Source organism: Trichomonas vaginalis, chromosome V (genome assembly GCF_026262505.1).
Source record: "Trichomonas vaginalis G3 chromosome V, whole genome shotgun sequence".
Classification (NCBI taxonomy): domain Eukaryota; phylum Parabasalia; order Trichomonadida; family Trichomonadidae; genus Trichomonas; species Trichomonas vaginalis.
The window spans coordinates 1,485,476-1,506,882 of NC_067207.1; the positions used below are offsets into that span (position 1 = coordinate 1,485,476).

The following is a 21,407-nucleotide window of genomic DNA, read 5'->3' on the forward strand; positions in this document are numbered from 1 at the left end:
CAAATGTTTGATTTTGAATTGTTAGTTTTGAAAACAATAGAGCTCTAACCAATTCAATTTATTTACAACCGAAATGATATTTTCATCCAATATTGTGCTTTTATTATAAAATCGGTTTTCAATTGAATTTTCATGAAATTTTTTTTATAGTCATCAAGAAAAAATATATGTTGTTTTTATTTGTTTATGCTGTTACTTCCAAAATAACATATGGAATTGGAGTTGATTGCGGGAGTACAGGTAGTAGGGTGTATCTTTACCAATGGGACGATGATGCGAAATGGCCAGAGGTAAAACCATTTTCTGATTCGTCAAAGGCTGTAATTAAATGCTCTCTGAAGCTAGCAGATGCTGCACAATTTGATGAAACAATACCACAACTTGTTCAATATATTAAAGATCATATTTATGCAATATTAAAATTAGATGATATTAAAAGAGCGAAATTTACTCTTTATGCAACAGCAGGTATGAGATTACTTGATCAAAAAACGCAAAACGATATTATAAAGCGAACAATTCATGTTTTAAGAAAAGAAACTGATTTTAATTTCCCAGACTCAAACATCAGAGTTATATCAGGTCAAGACGAAGCATATTTTGCTTGGATTTCAGTTAATAATCTTTACAGTAAGTTCACAGATGATGTTGCAGTTGGAATTACTGAATTAGGTGGCGCTTCATTCCAAATAGCGCAGCAGACAGATGAACGTGATAATTCTGAGAACTATAGGACATTCAAATATAATGGAAAACGTCATTATGTATTCGTTTATTCATTTTTAGGATTTGGTGTCGTAGAATTTTACAAACAAGTTGCGAAATCATTCATTAAAAAAGAAAAAGAGAAAACAGACTTTCCATGTTTGAACACAGGCTACTTATATTACTTAGATTCGACACCTTTATACGGACAATCAGATTTCGACAAATGTACTACAGCTGTAAGGAATATATTATTACCCGAAATACAGAAAGCGAAAATTCCTCCACGATCACAAGGAACAAAAACCTTTTTTGGTTTAGGAGGAATAACAAGTTACGCTCAATTCGCAAATCTGTCAGATCATTCTACTCCATCAGAATTCCTTGATAGCGTCAAACACATTTGTTCTATGACAAAAGAAGAAATGGAAGAAATAGCTTCACAAGATTCTTTCAAATACTACTACTGCTTGAATGGAATACTCCAATACAACTCTTTTACAGATGGATTCGGTATTGGTAATGATCCTACAATCATTAGAACAGAATTAATCAACGGTGTCAATACATCATGGACAATGGGTGCAATCCTTGATGTAATTGCTAATCCACCAACTAGTAAGACTGTTATTTGGATAGTTGTTTCCGTTGTTTCTGTTCTGTTAATTATTATCATTATTATTCTTGTTATTTGTCTTCTCAAGAGGAAGAAAAGCAAGAAAGATGAATCCGATATGTTGAATAGTCAAGCCCTCTTAGGTGCTTACTAATATTTTTTTTAGAACTCAAAAAATTTCTATAAATTTAGTAAAAAAATCTATAATAAAATATTCTTATATTCATAATATTTTTGTTTGTATCATTTAATTTTTTCACAACTCAAACATGGTTTGAATCAAAAATAATTGTGGCTTTTGTCATTTTTTTAAGGGTTCACTTACGCCCCTATGACATGGCTTTCAATTCAGATATTTAAGGTTAATTTTCAATGATGCCTCACGCCAAATATCAACAGACAATCGGCTTTCCTTTTCACAAAGAAGTGTTTTCTGCTAAAGAACAAAACCAAAATCCATCATTTCCATTATAACACTATCATATTCAAACATTATAAAAATCAAGTTCAAGTTTGACAAATTCAAGAAATTATTCATGGTCAGAATAGTTAAACAGACCATTAATCGGGTGTCACTAAATAATACAACATGCGATAACAATTTTTACGTATTCAATTTCTATTTTAAAAGATGCAAAGATTGTGATGCGCTTCTCACTTTCTGTTCTTCTTGATCATATTAATAATTACAACAAATCATAAATATTAATTGTAATAAAATAATGATAAATATGAAAAAGAAAAGAATATCATAAAACAATGATAAATATGAAAAGAAAGTGCAACCGATAAAATACTAAGGAATATGAAAAGAAAGAAAATTCTATAAAACAATGTTAAAAATGAAAATAGAAACAATAAGTTTCATTTTAATATCAGCACCATGTTCAACTAAGAATTTAACAATTTCTTTTGAATCCCATTTGTTTGCAATGCTAAGAGGGGATTCATTAATATAAAAAGAATTGTATTAAACAATGATAAGCACGAGACAAAATAAAATTTCATAAAATGATGATAAATATGAATTGAAATTAAATTTCATAGAACAATGATAAAAGTTAAAAGATAGAGAATGCAATTATATAATAAGGAATATGAAAAGAGAAACAATAAGTTTCATGTTAACATCAGCACCATGTTCAACTAAGAATTTAACAATTTCTAAAGATTTCGCTTTGATTGCAATACTAAGAGGAGATTCAATAATATCAAGAGAATTTCATTCAACATTGAAAAATATGAAAAGGAAGAAAATGAGATAAAATAATAATAAATATGAAAAGAAGGAAAATCCAATAAAATAATGGCCAAAATGAAAAGAAAGAAAATTCTATGACACAATGATAAATGTGAAAAGAAGTAAAATTTCATAAAACAATGATAAAAATGAAAAGAAAGAAAATATCAAAAAGCAATGATAAATATTAAAAGAAAGAAAATAAGTTTCATATTGGCATCAGCACCTTGTTTAACTAAGAATTTAGCAATTTCTATTGAATTCGCTCTGATTGCAATACTAAGCGGGGATTCATTAATATACAGCGAAATATATATAACAATGATAAATATGAAAAGAAAGGAATTTCTATGACAAAATGATTAATATGAAATGAATGTAAACTTCATAAAACAATGATAAATATTAAAGGAAAGAGAACATCATCAAACGATGATAAATGTGAAAAGAAAGAGAACTACATAAATCAATGATAAAAATGAAAAGCAAGTTAATGAGATAAAATAAAAAGAAATATAAAAAAGAAAGAGAATAATTTTCATGTTAACATCGGCACCCTGTTTAACTAAGAATTTGACAATTTCTAATGAATTCTCTTTGATTGCAATGCTAAGAGGACATTCATTAATATATGGAGAACTATATATAACATTGACAAATATGAAAAGAAATAATATAAAATAATGGTAAAAATGAAAAGAAAGGAAACACAACAAAACAATAATAAATATGAAAAGATGGAGAATGATATAAAATAATGGTAAAAATGAAAAGAATGGAAACACAATTAAACAATTATACATATAAAAAGAAAGAAAACTCCATAAAACAGTGATAAATATGATAAGTAAGAAAATTCTATCACACTATGAAAAATATGAAAAGAAAGAGAATATCATAATACAATGACGAGCATGAAACGAGTGAGAATGTGATATAATAATAAGGAATATGAAAAGAAAGAAAATTCTATAAAACAATGTTAAATATGAAGAGAAAGAGAATAAATTTCAGATTGACATCAGCACCATGGTTAACTAGGAATTTGACAATATCTATTGAATTTGTTTTGATTGCAATGCTAAGAGGAGATTCATTAATATACAGCGAACCATATTTAACAATGATAAACACAAAACAAAAGAGAATTTCATAAAATAACAATAAATATGAAAGGGAAGAAAATTCTATGACACAATAATAAAAATGATATAAAAAGAGAATTTCATAAAAGAGTAGGTGACAAAAGTGCATACTCTTAAACAACCGTCGGATTTCCGGGTGAAATTGTGACACACTTTCGTCTTTCGTAGGCAGTGGTGGTTGTTACAAAAGGTAACTTCGAATGTAGCGTGAAATCTGCAAAAAAAATTCTGAAATTTGAATGGAGAACACAAAAATTGAATAGTTTACGTCAATAAAAAAGAGAAAAAATTAAGCCATGTATCTCGAACCTAGGACGTAGAGTAGCAATCACACTGTTTATCCCATTACACTACATGCATCTCTCACCTCAGTAAATGAGATCAACTATATGATAACTTTTTCCCCATTATATTCTTGTGGAAAAGTGACAAATAGCAACTTTGACCCTCTCTCTTTCATAAAACAACGATAATTGTGAAAAGAAAGAGAATATAAATATCGTTGATATTTGCTCCATTAGAGAGTAAATAAGATGCAACATCATAATTTCCAAAATACATGCTTTGTGCTATTGAATCAGGAGTTTGTCCAAAATTTGATTGGAGGTACTCAGCAATTTCATTGTGTCGATACCTCAATGCTATATTAATCATTTTATCAAATGATTTACCTTCTTCTATCATATGCATAAAAATGCTTTCGTTTCCACCTTGAACAGCATATTTTTCTGAGTTATTTGTGTATTCAGCTCCTAAATTTTTCAAGTAATTGAAACATAATTCTGATCCATAATTAAGAGCGCAATCAAGTGGAGTGAATTCATCTATATTTTTATTGATGTCGAGATTTGGGAATTTTCTTTTGAGATCATCAACTTTATCCCATGCGATATAATATAATGGGGACTCAATTGAATATAAATTGAGAATTTCTTCTTCTTTCTTGTAAGGTCTGAAATTCTCAAACCTGAAACCTTTATAATGCAACAGAGATGCTAATTTATCATTTTTCGGTTTGATCATGCATGAAAATTCGTTTGATATCTTTTGATAAAGTTCGGTAAATAATTTAATATCTTTTTCACGAATTTGTGAAAAAACATCAATTAAATTAAGTGCCATTTGGATAGGTATTTGGCTAGTTATAATAAAATCAATAATTTGGGATGATGATTGTAAAATATTATTGGAGTTGACATCCCAAATAATTTTTGAAGCTTGACTAGGGTAGTCGAACACATTAAGTGTTTTAAGGTTTCTTAAATCGCATTCATTTTCATTTCTGAACAGTCGAAAAATGCTTTGGATCACTCCCATTAAAAGAAGCACTTTTTTTCAGTGATTCCATCGGCGCTGCGCGCCGATAGAATAAATTATGAATTAAGGTTGCAACTAAATCTAAGTAGAATAGTTTTGAAGTGCCGTGGAAGTTTAAATTCATAAAATTGAGACGTCTTCACTACTCGAATTAGAGAACGGTTTATAAACTTTTATTGATGAAAAAAAAAACATTGAGAATCATATAACACCATCATTTTTCATGAATGAATATCTAAAAATTGCGAGCATTCAAAAAATGTAGTGTTTTGAGGAGTATTATCAATCTGGTATCTGGTTCTGGTTTATTATCTCCTTTTATAAATATATAATAGGATAGTTATTTTCTAGTTAAATTTAACGAAAACATAAAAGTATAATAAAGCAATTTTTATTACATTTTTGTTTGCCAGAATGATGTGAAGAATTTTCACAATATAATCAATATTTGAATAAAAATAATCGTGTTTTCTCAATTTTTCTTATCTCATTACGAAGATATGCCTTCTCATTCTGGATGAATCAAAAATGTATCATTATCAAGTAAATAACCAAAATCTACTCCAAAGTATTATAAAAATAAAGCTCAAGTTTGAAAAATTCAAGAAAAAATTCTTGGTCAGAATATTATGGAGATACTTTACAAGTTAAACAGACACATAATGGAGAATCACTATATAATACCACTAGTGATAATAATTTTTACGTTTTCAATTGCTATTTTAAAGGATGCAAAGAAAGTGGTGCAATTTATATCGAAAGAACGAACAAAATCTTCACATTACTTGAAGAATCTGTATTTAATAATTGTAGCTCCACTTCAAGTGGTGGATCTGTTTTCTATAATTGTGAGCAATTAGGACAAATTGTTCAAAAAAGAACATGCTATTATAAATCATTGGCAAAAGATAACATGGCGTTCTATCATCGGCCTAAACTTGCTGATTCTAAAAATTATGCATTTGATGTTTCTATTTATAAATGCGGAGAAAATGAATCAAAAGGAAGCTATACATTCAGTGCAGTATATGGAGAGATACTTATTTCGAATATCAATTGCACTAACAACAAATGTGGTAGCTGTTCATCATATTATAGTAGCATTCTAGCGAATCCTGTTATATGTAATTTTTCAACATTCAGAGAAAACAATCAATCAGGAAGTAAATCATTTTATTTTAACAGTGGGTCTCTTGCATTACATCAAATATTTTCTTATTGCAATGTTATTGAAAATAAATGCCGAACAACATATAAACAAATTCTATTTTGCTGTAAATACATAGTTGATGTTGATCATTCGATATTTTTAAATAACATTGCACCTTTCATGTTTTATCAAGAAACTTATATGGCCGGTTTGACTATTTCAGATTCATATGTTGATAATAATTCAACAAGTTCAGGAGGATATGTTGCATTTACTGATCTAAAACAAAATCACATTTCTAGATCATTCTAGAGTGAAAATCGTGGATTGGGCTACTTTCTAGAATATTTATAATTACCCGTTTTTCTTCATATTGCTTTTTTTTAAATATCAACAATTAATACAATATCATTAAACTTCATTTGTTATTTTATTAATGCTGTTTCTCTTTTAATTGATACTTTCTTCGTCTAAAACAAAATATCAACTATTAATACAATATCATTATACTTCATTCGTTATTATACCAACGTTGTTTCTCTTCTCATTTCTACTTCAATATAATAAAACACAATATTTATTCTCTTCTCATTTTAAATAAAAACAATATCAACAATTAATAAACTTCATTCGTTATTATATTAATGTTGTTTCTCTTCACATCGTTAAATAAAATTAATTAATTAATTAATTAAAGATTTATTTTATACATCTAAAAATCAAAGCAAAAAAATACCACAAAAAATATAATAATAATATATAAATAACAAAATAATAAAATAAAAAAAATAGCTAAAATAAAATTCAAAAGTTACTGTGAATCTTCTTCATGAATGATTCTTCCTTTCTACAAATAGGACAAGTGTTGTTTTCAGAGAACCAGTTCTGAACACACTTCGAACAAAGTCCTGTATGTCCACACGGCAGAATCACAACGTCTGCCTCGTTTTCAGCACAAATAGAGCACAAGTTAGAGTCATCATCCCATGTAGAAGTGTAGCTGCACGTGAAAGAAGCGATTGGAAAACGACAGAGAGGACAACTTTCGCCGTTTTTGACTGCTTCTTGTCCACACTCGTCGCAGAAGATCTTGTGACCGCATGGAACGAGGAATCTTGTTCTTGGCTTCTTGCGGCACTTAAGACACATGCCTTGGCAAGGATCTTGATATGGAGGAATGAATTTTATTTTGTCATTTGACCTTTTCTCGTCATTTGTGATGTTTTCGTAGTTGGAGTTACTGTTCATGAAGATGACACCTGTTGTTTCACCTGTATATTGGACATCGCACTCTGTACAAGTGTTTTCTACAAAATCTCCGCTTCCGTGAGTGGAAACAAGGATCATTGACTCATCAGGATGTTTGATCTTGTTATTACTAGCATTAAGGAATGCTCCGGCATAGCACATGAAGCAGTATTTGCCTGGATGATCAAATTCATTATCTTTAACAGTAACTTGGCTTTCGTTGTATGATTCTACACCTGCAATTAAACAGTTCATGATAATATTGTCATGGATTCTAACATCTGTTGAGTCTGAAACTGAAATTCCGGTATCTTCCGCTCCATCGATCTTATTCTTAAAGATTTCGACAGTCTGAGCATAGCGTGCGCATATGGCTGCACGGCTGCACCCAGAAATGTCGTTTTCTGTAATCATAGCTGAAGATTTTTGTAAAACTGCGACAGCGGGGAATTCGATCTTCTTTGTGATGTTGTTAGCGATGTATCCGACTGATTCTTCTGTCATGATGATCGCGTTGCCATGGATGTCCTCGAAAACGTTGTTTATGATTTTAATCGGAACAAACTGGTTTATGATGGAAATTGAGGAAGATCCTGTGTTCTGGAAGTAGGAATTCTGGATCACAGCTGGCTGTTCGCATTGGTAGATGTTAATTCCGTTCTGTGTTGTATTTATTAATTTTAAGTTATTTATGCTAAAACAAGCGTTGTTTAAGTTGAGACCAAAGCCCTTTGAGTCCTTGATAGTAGTATTTGTGAGCTGGATGGCTGATTCGAAGATGCAGCAAAGAGCTGTGTCATTTGTTTCTGTAAATTCACAATCTGTTACTTCTGCCTTGCTGTAACAAGTAATGAAGACATTCTGAGAGTTTATCTTGTTTGTCTTCACGTTTCGAATGACTGCTAACGCGCTGGCTTCAACAAAAATTCCACAAGTCTGAGAATCGTGAATATAGCAATTTTCAATAAGAGATTTGTTTGCACGGGTAATGACAATACAGCCGCCACTGCCAGTATTGCCTTTAGTGAAGGTGCAATTTCTAACAATGAAATTTTCAGCGTTTCTGACAACGATTGAGCCTTCAACTGATAGGCCATCCCATTCTGTATCGCATTCTGCTATTACTATACGGCCAAGATGCACATTCGAGTTACATTTGGAAATAACACGACATGGAGAGTTGATTTTGAACTCTAATCCTGATAAATCATATTCAGCTTCTGTTAGTTCAACAATACGAACTCCGTCTTGCTCTGTAAACTCAAAGGTATCAAAAAAATCTATCAAACTGCTCATTTTTAAATGTCACGTTTTCATAGCTTGTCAAATTTCAACTTTTTATTGTGATCAAAGAAAATCTAAAATCTTTTAGCTATTTTTAAGTTGAATTTGAGATACTGTGCCTGTTGTACGAAAAATTATGAGTGAAATATTTGAAAATAACTCTTTTTTGAAATTTTTTCAATATTGAATTTCAGATTAATAACATTAAATTCAATAGGAATTGCTTTGTTATAAGCCATTTTATGTGTGTGCAAAATAAAATGGTTCAATTATTAATGTTTGTTCAATTTCAAGCACCAGATGCTCATAATCTATTAATTACAACCCACGAATCAATTTTACTACTTTTTTGATAACTCTACTACCACATATTTGTGCTATATTACAAATTATCAAAATATTTCAAAATAAAGTCATGTTCTTTCGCACAAGATTGGTTTTATTCTAATTAACTAAAAATGAAGAAATGGAGCATTCTTGAATGAGCATTACCCGTAAAATAAGACGTTCAATTATATTTTGTCAAATTTTTTGAAGAAAAAAGTTCTGCATTTGATATTTGATATATTACAATTCAAAAACCTTTGAATCTTTTTTCTGAGGTTATAAAATTCAATGGCTTTCAAAATAGTTTTAATATAGATCCCAATGTATTCATTTAAATATTATTTTTGGCAAAAAAAATATGACTGGAAATTTTTAAATTTATCATTCCATTTTGGCATGAGCAGAGCAGAATATATCAATAAACTTAGGAAGAAAATCATGGAAGATACCAAGAGTGGAGCTATTATCATTGCGGAGCTCAACAAGCTACTTTCAAAAATGAGTAATCATAGAATTTCACCTGAAATGCAGAAACTGATAAAGAAGTATACAAAGGATGAATCAGTGAATATTGATGATAGAAGGATCATGTCTCAACTTGGAGATTTTAATTACAAACAATCTGAAGCTTACAAAAAATTTATTTCGAGGTTCGGACGTGATTTTCATCACGTCACATACAAAACTTTGATAAACGTAATGGAAGATTATTATAAAAATCATCCAGATGATCCGATCTACAAAAAGAGTGACAAAACCAAACCTAGAGAAGCAAAGAAGAGCACGGCACTTGCTATTAAGTATTTCCAAGATAATTATCCATTATTCGAATATTTAATCAATGATCGGAAAAATTTTGATGTAACAATGATTTTCTAACAGATTATCGAAGTCAGCGGCAATTGAATTTTAGTGTTTATTTATAATCTATTTAGTATTTTGTTTAAACATTATATTCTATAATTTCTGAAAATTTTAGTAGTGCTTAGGCGTTAATTAGTGGGATAATTACACAAATATCTGAATTTTAAACATTTAACGAATCAGTTGATGATATTATGTAAGGATTGAGAATTTATTAAATAATTGTGAATTCTATTGATTTAAAGTTAACATGTTTATTCGTAGAAATAAAATGATGTGTTTTTTTATAAAAAAAATAAAAATGTTTCATTTATTGTAAGCTAGATATTACTAAAAAAAGAAGTATAGTTTATTTTACTTAGAGAACTTAGCATCAGTCTTTGTCATGATGAAGTCTTCTGTAAATGGTGCCTTAATAGAGTCTCTCTCTGCTTGTGCACAGATAACAATCAAGTCAGTCTTACCTGTATTCTTGATGTTTCTTGAGACACCTGGAGAGATACGGACAACACTTCCTTCGGAAACTTTGACAACTTTGTCATTGAGCTGGAACTCACCAGCACCGGAGACAATGATGTAGACTTCTTCATGATTCTTGTGATCATGGAAGAATGGAACTGCAGTTCCTGGTTTGAACTTTGTGATGGAAACTTCCATAGATGTAAGACCGAGAGCCTGACCGAGGAATGCTTTGCCATTCTCGAACTTGTCGAGGCCACTGAACTTGCCAACTTCACCAACAACATAGTTATCTGCCTTTGCAACTGTGTGGATACTCATCTTTCTTCTGCTTGAGTGAAAAATGATATGATCACTTGAAATTTACACTCCTGTCAATTAAAAATTTTTATCTTAAAAATTTTTTCTTTGTATTGTTGATGAGAATCATATAAAAGATTTAAAAGATATATAATATAACATATAAGAATTCATATTATAATGTGCATTATAAGTCCGGTCAATTCAAATTGATTTTCTTAGCGTGACTACCGTTCCGAAAATTCTTATCAATTCTCTCAAAATTTTGTATTTGGCAAAATGGTCAACATATATTCAAAAAAAGTATGCATCGTTTATTTTCAATGTATTCATAAATTATACATAATGTAATCTGTTTCTATATAGTATTAATTGTTTAGAAATGCTATTTGTGTTATATTTTTTCTTTTTTGAGAATGTCAAGAGGTTAAGGGACCACTGCACGGCCAAACAAGACCTATCGTCTTTTAAAAATCTTCAACGAGTTGATGTTTTACTAAGGCTAAAAATTCAAAAAAATCGAAAAAATTAAGTTACGGTCATTTGAATCCCTACAAGATGCTTGTCAAATTCCCTTATTATCAGCATTCAAATTCTCTTTTCATATTAAATATTAAAATTATTAACGATAAAATTGGAAATTTATCATTAATAATAGCTGTTAACTGCATATATTCATCATATACGACCATTTGATTCACAAAGAACTTCAAAATTTCTGTTATTCATTTATTTTGTAGGAGATTTTTGTTATGATTGTAGAACATATAGGAGTAAAAACGAACTGTATCATGAATTAACAAAGTTTGAATATTGATACACGTAAAAATGATAAGTATTCAAAGGGATTATTTTGATAAATTCTATTTGGAATCATATTCTATGAATAATGATTTACATCGATATAATTTGAACAGATATCTATTCATATTCAATCAGACCTAATATTTAAAAATAAAAAATATTTGAAATTAAATTCAACTAAAAACTTAATGATTTGCATATGGAATTGACATAGTTATCATGTAATACTTCTAACAAGACTTTTCTGAAAAAAATTGTATATAATAATGACTTTTCTCTCAATTTAATTTGCAATAAAATTCGCAGATATTAGATTTTAATTAATATAAAAATATTGGCCAATAAAAATTTTTGATCGATCCACTTTTAAAATCAGAAAATCGTGAATTTTTAAAACATGCTTCGAAAATAGAAAAACAATCGAAAAATGCAAATCATCTCAAAACTCGCCCATTTCAAGATTTTCCTTTAATTCGAAATGACATGATGCTAAAGTATCATACCAAAAGGTGTGTATATTGGTGAGAATTCAAAAATATCAATCTGATGAGTAGCAAAATAAGTATTTATAATTGAGGCGAAAACGATAAATCTCATTTTGCCTCTCAATTTTTCTGAGTCTCTCAATTTTTGCAGTGGTCCCTTAAATTTGATATGATAAATCAAAATTTTTAATTATAAGTGGTATTGTCATGCATATTAATAATACATATCAACAATACACACAATATCAATTAAATAAGATATGTATTGTCGTATTTCATTAAATGCAATTCTATAAATAAACTGCGCAAATATTGGTGAAACCTTGAAATATTGATGTTACATATGTGTTAAAGTATATATTAAGTGTGCTTTTGTTTATATATCAACATGTTTATTCGTAGAAATAAAATGATGTGTTTTTTTATAAAAAAAATAAAAATGTTTCATTTATTGTAAGCTAGATATTACTAAAAAAAGAAGTATAGTTTATTTTACTTAGAGAACTTAGCATCAGTCTTTGTCATGATGAAGTCTTCTGTAAATGGTGCCTTAATAGAGTCTCTCTCTGCTTGTGCACAGATAACAATCAAGTCAGTCTTACCTGTATTCTTGATGTTTCTTGAGACACCTGGAGAGATACGGACAACACTTCCTTCGGAAACTTTGACAACTTTGTCATTGAGCTGGAACTCACCAGCACCGGAGACAATGATGTAGACTTCTTCATGATTCTTGTGATCATGGAAGAATGGAACTGCAGTTCCTGGTTTGAACTTTGTGATGGAAACTTCCAATGTAAGACCGAAGGCCTGACCGAGGAATGCTTTGCCATTCTCGAACTTGTCGAGGCCACTGAACTTGCCAACTTCACCAACAACATAGTTATCTGCCTTTGCAACTGTGTGGATACTCATCTTTCTTCTGCTTGAGTGAAAAATGATATGATCACTTGAAATTTACACTCCTGTCAATTAAAAATTTTTATCTTAAAAATTTTTTCTTTGTATTGTTGATGAGAATCATATAAAAGATTTAAAAGATATATAATATAACATATAAGAATTCATATTATAATGTGCATTATAAGTCCGGTCAATTCAAATTGATTTTCTTAGCGTGACTACCGTTCCGAACACTTGATTTATTTTTTGTACTTATAGCATTAATCCTTCCAATTATTTGTCATAGTGAACCAATAGGCTAAGCTACTAATGTTGGTAAATACTTGTCCTAACATCGATGTATGAGGAAGAATTATTCACTTTAAATAAAATATAATCATTCATCACAAGTCATTAAGAAAATTTGTTTGATGCTATTACAATTTGGACTTTATATGTATCTTTATGAAATGATACATACATTATTAGTTAATTAAATTTGAATTTAATGTAGAACACCGCTGGCCTAATTCTAGAATTTCAACTTGCAAAAGAACAATTCGCTCTGCAAGGTGGGGGTCCGGTTTCGATTCCCTGAAGGTGCAATACTTTTTCAATAAGCTAGATTGACTTTTTTAATAGGACGAATTTCCGGTCTTAAAATTTCTGAAATTAGTTAATGAATCGTAGATTAAACTTAAATTTCTTGAAAACTTGGTACATTTTGCAATAACTTTTGAAAACTATATGAAATATAATAGAAACAACATTTATTTTTACATCAGACAAAAAAATATTAGAAAAAAAATTAACCTTCAGGAAGAGCACCTTCATCATCTTGAATCAACTTAACTCCTTTTGCTTCAATGAACATGCACTTACATTTGTCATCGGTGTAAATTCCAATCAAAATTATTTTATTTCTTGCGTGAATGATTCTTCCTTCTTTGCCAATAAACTTTCCATCTAGTATCTTAACATAATCATCTATAAACATTCGCCTATTCTCAGCATCTCTGCATGTTCCGTCGTCTCTGAGTTCTTTCAGCTTGTAATTTACAGGAATTTTGATGAGTTTGTTATCATTCAAGAGAACTGTCAATGATCCTATGTCAATCTCTGTGATTACCCCGTAAGTTTCCTCATCAATTTCAATAAGTTGATAAAGATAAGGCATTGAGATGTATTTTGGCTTCACATCCAATAAAATATTAAATTTAGGCTTGCCAATAAGCACTTCTCCATGCATCCTACTTTCATGTTTAAATTTTAACTTTAAAGGCTTTGCTTCTTGCTTTAAAAGCCTCAATCCAGGAATTGGATGGTCGAATCTCAACTTTTCGGAAGGTTTTATATAGGATTTCCAGATATAAAGTTGTCTCATGTCGATTTTGGAAATTTTGTACTCGCCAATAAACTTTTCACCATGGAAAATAAATCCTTTATCGCTATAACGAGTTTTATCAAATGAAATTGATACTTTTTGGGTTGTATTTAACGCTTTTGAATCAGTTACTGTATATTCATCGATTGGTGTTGATTTACTCTTATCTATATTCGACCACGACCTGACAATTGCTTTCTTTTTGACGTAATTGATATCTAATATTTGACAAGGTTCATCTTTCAAAGGATCGACTGAAATTCGTGCAAATAGTTTGCTCTTATTGTCATAGAATCTGTAATAAGGGAAATTAATCAAATAAGGAGCAAACTTTGTGATTTCTATTTTGGATAATTGGAATTTGCTGCATAAACTAGTAATTTTATCAGGATCATCTGTTTCTATATATAATCTGTTACGACAGTTTGGTAAATACGCCATTGAGATGATATTATTTCGCAAATTTTCGTTTTCGCTTACTTCGATAAATAATTGTAGAACAAATTCATCGAAGCAAGGCGTTTCATATATAAATCCATCACTTGTCAATGCATTGATTTTGTCTATTGTGTATTTCGAATATGATTCCGGAAATTTATCAGCGGAAAAAATGACCATTTTCGAAAATACGGAGTTGCTTTCTTCTATAGGATCATTGTCTAAGTGACTGATGCCGTTATTTATGAGTTTTTCCATATTTCTTTGAAGAGTTTATATAAAATGTCACTTTTTTAAAAAAAATTGTAATTTTTTTTCATTCAAGACATAATGAGACTGTTTTAATTGTTTATTTTATTCTTCATCTTCCTCGTTAATGTGGAAGACCTTATGGTGCATGAAACCATTGAAGAATGATGTTGGCGCGTATGTGTAAGCACCAAATTTCTCAATCATGAGATAATCTCCGACTTCGAGCCTTGGCCAGCTGAGTTCTTCGTAAACGAGATCTTCTGAGTCGCATGTCTGTCCCCAGAGTCTTGTCTTGATCATCTCGCCTTCAGAAGCGCCTTCAGTTCTGATTAAGAAATGAGGCTCAGCGTGATCGTAGTTTAGAGCGTTGAAAGCTCCGTAAATACCTTCAGCTATGAAGACTGCTTGTTCGTCACCATCTGGATCGTGATGTTCCTTGACACATATAACTGGCATAACAAGATCCATGAAATCCGAAGCAATAAAGCGTCCTGGCTCAGCGAGGAACTCAATCTCATCTCCGTCGAAGAGCTCATCAATGGCTGTATTGATTGCTTCAGCAATTTCTGCGAAAGTGTATTTGGCTTTGATTGATGGAGGAAGGAATCCACCACCGATATCAATGAAGGAAACGTTCAATCCGAGCTGTTCTGCCTTGGCCTTGAGCTCTGCAACGTATTCAAGAGCAACACGGAATGTCGTAATATCATCACAAAGAGAGCCGACGTGGAATGAGAATCCAATGAAATTGGCACCGAGTTCGGAGGCTAATTGCATGAGTTTAGGAACTTCCTTTGGGTCTGCACCGAATTTGTTGGATAATTGGATCTTTGCATGGGTAAAACGTGGCTTAATACGAAGGAAGACTTCTGCTTCTGGATAATAACGAAGAATCTTACGTAATTCACTCTCTGTATCGTAAACAAGGCGTGTAACTCCATTTTCTTTGGCATATTTAATCGAATCGATGGATTTGATTGGGTGAGCAAATACAATACGATTTGCATCAACACCCAAGGCGAGAATACGACGGATTTCGTCTTCTGAAGCGCAATCATAGGCAACACCACGGTCAGCAAGGAATTTAAGAAGTTCTGGTTCATCACAGCATTTCATTGCATAGTGGATATGAAGTCTACTTAAATTCTCTTCCCAAAGAGCAAGAGATCTGCGAATGCGATTGAAGTCTGCAATCCAGAAAGCCTGATCGTTATCCATTTGCTCAAGGCACTTCTGAACTGTATTATCAAGGTTCTTGATGATGGTAAAATTATCATGCGGCGCTACGTGATGCATAACAACTAAAAATTAACATAAAAAAATTCAATTTTCAATTCACCATTTTGCTCAAACTATATCAATTCTAGATGCTAAATAAAATAATAGATGAGATTAAATTTCCATCGTTAGTTTTTATTGAATTTATTTTTTTCACAAGATGACGATTCCTTCAATCAGTATTCATATATCGATTATTTCGAAAATTTTTATCGTGCTTTATTTGAAATTTTCTATCGTAAAAGTGACATAATAATGGCAAATTTTGTGTGCGATAATGGAGAAATTCGGTTAGAAACACACAATTTATCTATAAATTATGACATAATTTTTAATACAGATAATATTAACCTGATTTTACGATAAAGCAGTAAAAAAAACCGACGACTCTTATTTTATTACAACTTTCTTTGCTGAAATCCTTAGCTTCTTCTACATTTCAATATATTTAGATATAAAGTATTTAAACATACTATTCATCACTTCATGCGATATTGGCTAGAATAATTAATTTGCTGATTCAAATCAAATTATTGCGATTCAAAGTGGAATTTCATTCACTAGAACGGCTTGTTTCGATAATTAATATGTTATCATGAATATCTTTTTGAAATTGCAAAGAGTTACGCATCATTTTCACCCAAAGTTCATACCCACATTTCTTGAAATGCTTGTAATTCATAGTTATTCCTGGAAAAAACATACCAGATTGTTCAACATTCCTACTGTGCCTATTTTTTATGATATTAGGCATAATGAAATTGATATTTTGATAAATCATTAGAAAATCAAGATATATAGTATAACTACTGCTTTAGATAATTATAACTGTGCTTATTATTTCAAATTCACTGTGAAAATTCGCATTATTTTTATTCAATCAACTAAATATAAATTTTCAAGAATAATTAGTAGGAAATTTCTAAACAGAAGTGATGTTAAAGCACACCATTTGACAGGTCCATAGGTGTTCAAGAAAACACATTAGATATGATTGATACGTATATGAAAAGAGTCTTTTGAATAAAATTTCATATGAATCTAAATCCTATGCATTCGGATTCATTAGATAAGAACTTGGGCATGTATATACAGTGTTTCTCCGATTGATATCTAGCAAATTTTTCTGAATAATTTGAAAAATTTCCAAGATGCTTATAGTGAAGATTTACTAATAATTTTTTTTGAAACAGTTCCGAAACAATTTCTTCCATCTCTCAGAATTTTTTGTCAAATTTGAATTTGACGAAGATTGGTCTTCTATAACTTTCTTCGTATACAAATATATTCCGAATTCTATTTTTCGAATAAAAGTGACATCCCCGCATTATTGAAAACAATACACAATGAGTACTTTATCTTATAATGATTCATTCAAAGTAATTAAAGACTCATGCCATGCAAAACTTACATTTTTAGATGCTGTTATCAAGCAATGCAATTCATTTATCGAATCGAATCAGAAGTTCATTAAAAGTATCAGCCAGATTCCTTTGGACATCCCAAGCAAGAGATCAAAAGGCCTTACAAACTTTGTTAACAATGTCAAAGGGCCAACTAATTTTAAAGGAACTGAACCAGAATTCATGCAAAGATTAAATGAAATCTGCCAAATAGTATTTTCATCGCCTCCTGGACTGCAGAAAGAAGTCCAATACTTCCAAGATGCCTTTGTTACAAAGATAATTGAAGCACGAAAGAGATTTGAAACGAATTCGAACAACATGATTCAAATGGGCAACTATTGCGCTCAGATGCTCGTCAGCATTACGAATGAATATAATAAAGCAATGTCTAAATACAAAGATCTTTCTAAAGAGTTGGAAAACTTATATCCGAAAAAAGATGATCCGAAAATTTCATCAAAATATAGCTCAACTCTCGATGCATTTTACGCAGCTGAAGAAGAAGTCTTTAATCTCCACAATAAGCGAAACGATGCTGAAGCTTCTTGGGCTGCAAACATGGAAGATATCTTATACAAATATGAAATGCTCGATAGCCGCCTGAACAACGAAATTTCGGATGCTTACATTAATTTCTCACCTTTCATCGAGGAAATCAAAGAAGAAAGAGATTTGATTACTAACCGATTAAAAGCAGCCGGCGAAACCGATCAATTAAGCTACGACTTAAGAGATACATTGAGAGAATGCTCAACTTCAAGCGGAGAAACAATTTACGCGGAGTTAACCTTCCCTGGTTTATCTTTCGATCCAGCAAAGTATTTAACGCGATCGACATTCGAAGCAGTTGAGTCCTGCAGAGTCGCCATTCTCACACAGGACATCCAATCCACTGCTCCAGAGATTCATGATCTTAAGAAGGGCCAAGTTGTTCTTGCCCGGCCAGACTCCAGTGGAATACTCTTTGCCCAGTCTGGAGATTTCATTGGCGTCATTCTTGAGGGTTCTTACCAATCTTTAGTTTCAAGTTACATTCCAAAAGTCGGAAGAGCTGTTAAGAGCTTCGCTGGACCACCAGAGATAAATGTTGATGATGCAGTATATATTCACTATAAGAGCGGTCCAAAAGCTTACATCACAACAATGAATTTCGAATTTACAGAAATTCCGGCTGAATTTGTGGAGTAGAGCGTTATTGATTTTATTTTGTTTTTTATAGATTGATTAAAATTCATGCTTCTCGTTATTTTTCAACTTTGAAATGTTTTGAAATTCGAAATTTTTTATTTAATGTCTAATATTAATGGGAAAGGATAACTCAAAATGATTTTATGCATGCTACCAATATATCCTATCATAGAGATCATCTTTAATATAAGAAATTGATCTTCACATTCTCTGGATAAAGAGTAATTTGAAAAATGGATTGATAAATTTATGACTTTTCCTGCAAGTATCAAATATTTGGGTGGAAATCATCATCTATTGCTTTGATTCAGATATTTTTTATTCAATTTGAATTTGACGATAGAACGTTATTATTCCCGAAATTTATTCTTGAAATTGAACTCAACAGTACATAACGTGCACATCCCAAAAAAATCGATTTTTCTGACAAAAATTTTAGAATTCATCAATGTCTGCCTCAGAAAGTACGCCAACAACTGCGAGGCGCCAGACATGCCGATTTTCTCAGATTAAAATAAAGCCAAGACCACATGGTATTGGCACTTACACATCGAATTCATCATCAGAATCTCCAAGACAAAGAAGTATTTCAAAAAGAAGAGTTACTAAGTATAAAGACGAGAAGCCACCTGAAAAGATTCAATCATACATTAAGGAATCGCCACCAAAAGAGAAAAAGAAGGAAGAAACGGATAATGATAAAATCGAAAAAGTCGCAAGCCAGCTTCTTGAAGGCGAATCTTTAGATATTGTCGAACCGAAAGATCGTGCTAATGTAATTTCTTTTCTTAAACGCTACTCTTCTCACCAAGCACAAGCTCGAAATTACGTCGAAGCTAAAATCGCTTTAAATATCATAGATGGGCTTCAGCAATACGGTAATGTTGAGGAAAAACCAGAACCTGATACATCAATTGAAGTTGAAACGGCTCTTGCAGAAGAAAATCACGATACGTTACAACAATCTCAGCAAGAAGAACTTAATTATTTTGATGAGCAGACTGATATGAAACGAAAAATGCTAGTACTTCAGCAAAAGAATAAAATGGACGAATTTGAAGAAGAATGGGTACATGAAAAGCCAAGAAAATACAGAAAACCATCTTCAACACTACTTGGATATTCACAAATTGAAAAACAAGTAGCTTTGGCCGGTGATTATGATTATGCTCAGAAAATTAAAGATCAATCAGAAGCTCAGACTATAAAAGAAGCAGAATTAGCTCAGAAAAGACTTAGACAAGATTATTTGAACGCCAAGAAGAAACTGAAACAAGATCAGGCCCAGCAAATGAAAATTTTTGAAGATACAAGGGCAAATCAAAGAGATATCATTGTTCAGAGACACCAAAGAGAATTAAATGTGACTATGAAGAGAATAGATGTTGTTTACCTTCGTTCTATGGAAAAACATAGACAGGCAAAAACATCAGCTAATTCTCCACGAAGGCAAGCTGATAATGCTGGTTGTCGCATCCTAAACTTAGGGCAGAATAATAAAACAATTCTCTTACCAGAATTAATTCCTCCAAATGACCCTAGAATGAAAGAGATCGAAGATAAAGAAAAAGAAGCTAAAAATAAGAAGAAGGAACAAACAGAGAAGAAGCTTAAACAGAAATATTCTGTTTTCTCACGTTATTATAGAACTGAAATGGATTCAAAAAATTAAATTAAAATTGTTGTTTTGTATTATATAAAGACAAGTTAATTATGCTGTAAGTTTACATCAGAAGCAGCTTTTTCCACTTAATATAATGATTTAGTCAAATTATTAGAGTTACCACTTATTTCGGTGTTTACAACTTAATTCACAAACTACATTTTTTTTCGTTGATATCTGCACCATGTGAAATAAGAAGTTCAGCTGTTTCTTTACTATTACATTGTGCTGCACAATGAAGGGCTGTTTTTCCATATTTATCTTTTTCGTTGATATCTGCACCATGGGAAATAAGAATCTCGGCTAATTCTTTACTATTATAAACTGCTGCAACATGGAGAATGGTTCTCCCATCTTTATCTTTTTCGTTGATGTCTGCACCATGTGAAATAAGAAGTTCGGCTGTTTCTATACTATTATATTGTGCTGCACAATGAAGAGCTGCATATCCGTAATTACCTTTTTCGTTGATATCTACACCATGTGAAAGGAAATATTCGCAAAGTGATGGAATATTGAGCATTACCGAATAAATAAAGACTCTATAAACATCATTAGTTTGATCGAAATAAACTAAAAAAGATTCAAGATTATTGTAAATTCCACAATAAAATAGTTCGATCTTTATATTGTATTCATTCATCAAGAATGTAACAAAATCAATGTTGTGTGAAATAATTGCATATTTCATGCATTCTTTACTTGGCTTTTGATATTTCAAACATTCACTCATGATCTCTTTGTTTCTTCCTAAAAATGAAAAATTTAGACATGTTTGAGTTATTTCTGAGCTAAATTTCGTTCTTAATAGCTTGAAACAATCAACAGCTCCATAATAACAACATAAATCAAGTAATGAATATCTATTGTATAATCCTGGATATAATTTGCTTTCAAGTTTTTGATCTTTATCAAATTCATCTCTTTCTGTGAAAAAAATGAATTTTTCTAAGTCATTGTCCATAATTGCTC

General features: G+C 31.0%; 11 protein-coding genes and 1 non-coding gene across 12 annotated transcripts, besides 1 other annotated feature; 5 read left to right on the plus strand and 7 right to left on the minus strand.

Moving 5' to 3' along the window:
- Window positions 1-143: 143 nt before the first annotated feature.
- On the plus strand, window positions 144-1,534 carry TVAGG3_0261130 (8-oxo-dGTP phosphohydrolase protein; the record flags this gene model as incomplete). Its single annotated transcript, XM_001326299.1, has 1 exon — window positions 168-1,475. The coding sequence occupies one exon, from the start codon at window positions 168-170 to the stop codon at window positions 1,473-1,475; it is 1,308 nt and encodes a 435-aa protein (XP_001326334.1).
- Window positions 1,535-3,794: 2,260 nt separating this feature from the next.
- Window positions 3,795-3,824: a mobile genetic element.
- A 123-nt stretch (window positions 3,825-3,947) lies between these two features.
- TVAGG3_0261150 (protein ubiquitination) lies at window positions 3,948-5,027 on the minus strand (the record flags this gene model as incomplete). The annotated part of the gene is made up of 1 exon (XM_001326300.1): window positions 4,163-4,729. The coding sequence occupies one exon, from the start codon at window positions 4,727-4,729 to the stop codon at window positions 4,163-4,165; it is 567 nt and encodes a 188-aa protein (XP_001326335.1).
- Window positions 5,028-5,516: 489 nt separating this feature from the next.
- TVAGG3_0261160 (protein ubiquitination) lies at window positions 5,517-8,717 on the minus strand (the record flags this gene model as incomplete). The annotated part of the gene is made up of 1 exon (XM_001326301.1): window positions 6,978-8,717. The coding sequence occupies one exon, from the start codon at window positions 8,715-8,717 to the stop codon at window positions 6,978-6,980; it is 1,740 nt and encodes a 579-aa protein (XP_001326336.1).
- A 753-nt stretch (window positions 8,718-9,470) lies between these two features.
- Window positions 9,471-9,911, plus strand: TVAGG3_0261170 (uncharacterized protein; the record flags this gene model as incomplete). Its single annotated transcript, XM_001326302.1, has 1 exon — window positions 9,471-9,911. One exon carries the CDS (start codon window positions 9,471-9,473, stop codon window positions 9,909-9,911), a length of 441 nt encoding a protein of 146 aa, XP_001326337.1.
- A 339-nt stretch (window positions 9,912-10,250) lies between these two features.
- Window positions 10,251-10,676, minus strand: TVAGG3_0261180 (cupin domain-containing protein; the record flags this gene model as incomplete). The annotated part of the gene is made up of 1 exon (XM_001326303.1): window positions 10,251-10,676. The coding sequence occupies one exon, from the start codon at window positions 10,674-10,676 to the stop codon at window positions 10,251-10,253; it is 426 nt and encodes a 141-aa protein (XP_001326338.1).
- Window positions 10,677-12,436: 1,760 nt separating this feature from the next.
- TVAGG3_0261190 (oxalate-binding protein family) lies at window positions 12,437-12,859 on the minus strand (the record flags this gene model as incomplete). Its single annotated transcript, XM_001326304.2, has 1 exon — window positions 12,437-12,859. One exon carries the CDS (start codon window positions 12,857-12,859, stop codon window positions 12,437-12,439), a length of 423 nt encoding a protein of 140 aa, XP_001326339.2.
- Window positions 12,860-13,342: 483 nt separating this feature from the next.
- TVAGG3_0261200 lies at window positions 13,343-13,431 on the plus strand. The gene has a single exon. It is a non-coding gene; the product is annotated as a tRNA-Gly (tRNA).
- A 203-nt stretch (window positions 13,432-13,634) lies between these two features.
- On the minus strand, window positions 13,635-14,828 carry TVAGG3_0261210 (regulation of DNA-templated transcription, elongation; the record flags this gene model as incomplete). The annotated part of the gene is made up of 1 exon (XM_001326305.1): window positions 13,635-14,828. One exon carries the CDS (start codon window positions 14,826-14,828, stop codon window positions 13,635-13,637), a length of 1,194 nt encoding a protein of 397 aa, XP_001326340.1.
- A 159-nt stretch (window positions 14,829-14,987) lies between these two features.
- On the minus strand, window positions 14,988-16,215 carry TVAGG3_0261220 (Type III pyridoxal 5-phosphate (PLP)-dependent enzyme ornithine decarboxylase domain-containing protein; the record flags this gene model as incomplete). The annotated part of the gene is made up of 1 exon (XM_001326306.1): window positions 15,003-16,196. One exon carries the CDS (start codon window positions 16,194-16,196, stop codon window positions 15,003-15,005), a length of 1,194 nt encoding a protein of 397 aa, XP_001326341.1.
- A 1,295-nt stretch (window positions 16,216-17,510) lies between these two features.
- TVAGG3_0261230 (BAR/IMD domain-like family) lies at window positions 17,511-19,016 on the plus strand (the record flags this gene model as incomplete). The annotated part of the gene is made up of 1 exon (XM_001326307.1): window positions 17,525-18,772. The coding sequence occupies one exon, from the start codon at window positions 17,525-17,527 to the stop codon at window positions 18,770-18,772; it is 1,248 nt and encodes a 415-aa protein (XP_001326342.1).
- Window positions 19,017-19,220: 204 nt separating this feature from the next.
- On the plus strand, window positions 19,221-20,444 carry TVAGG3_0261240 (uncharacterized protein; the record flags this gene model as incomplete). Its single annotated transcript, XM_001326308.1, has 1 exon — window positions 19,221-20,444. One exon carries the CDS (start codon window positions 19,221-19,223, stop codon window positions 20,442-20,444), a length of 1,224 nt encoding a protein of 407 aa, XP_001326343.1.
- A 139-nt stretch (window positions 20,445-20,583) lies between these two features.
- On the minus strand, window positions 20,584-21,399 carry TVAGG3_0261250 (proteasome regulatory particle assembly; the record flags this gene model as incomplete). Its single annotated transcript, XM_001326309.1, has 1 exon — window positions 20,584-21,399. One exon carries the CDS (start codon window positions 21,397-21,399, stop codon window positions 20,584-20,586), a length of 816 nt encoding a protein of 271 aa, XP_001326344.1.
- Window positions 21,400-21,407: the final 8 nt, after the last annotated feature.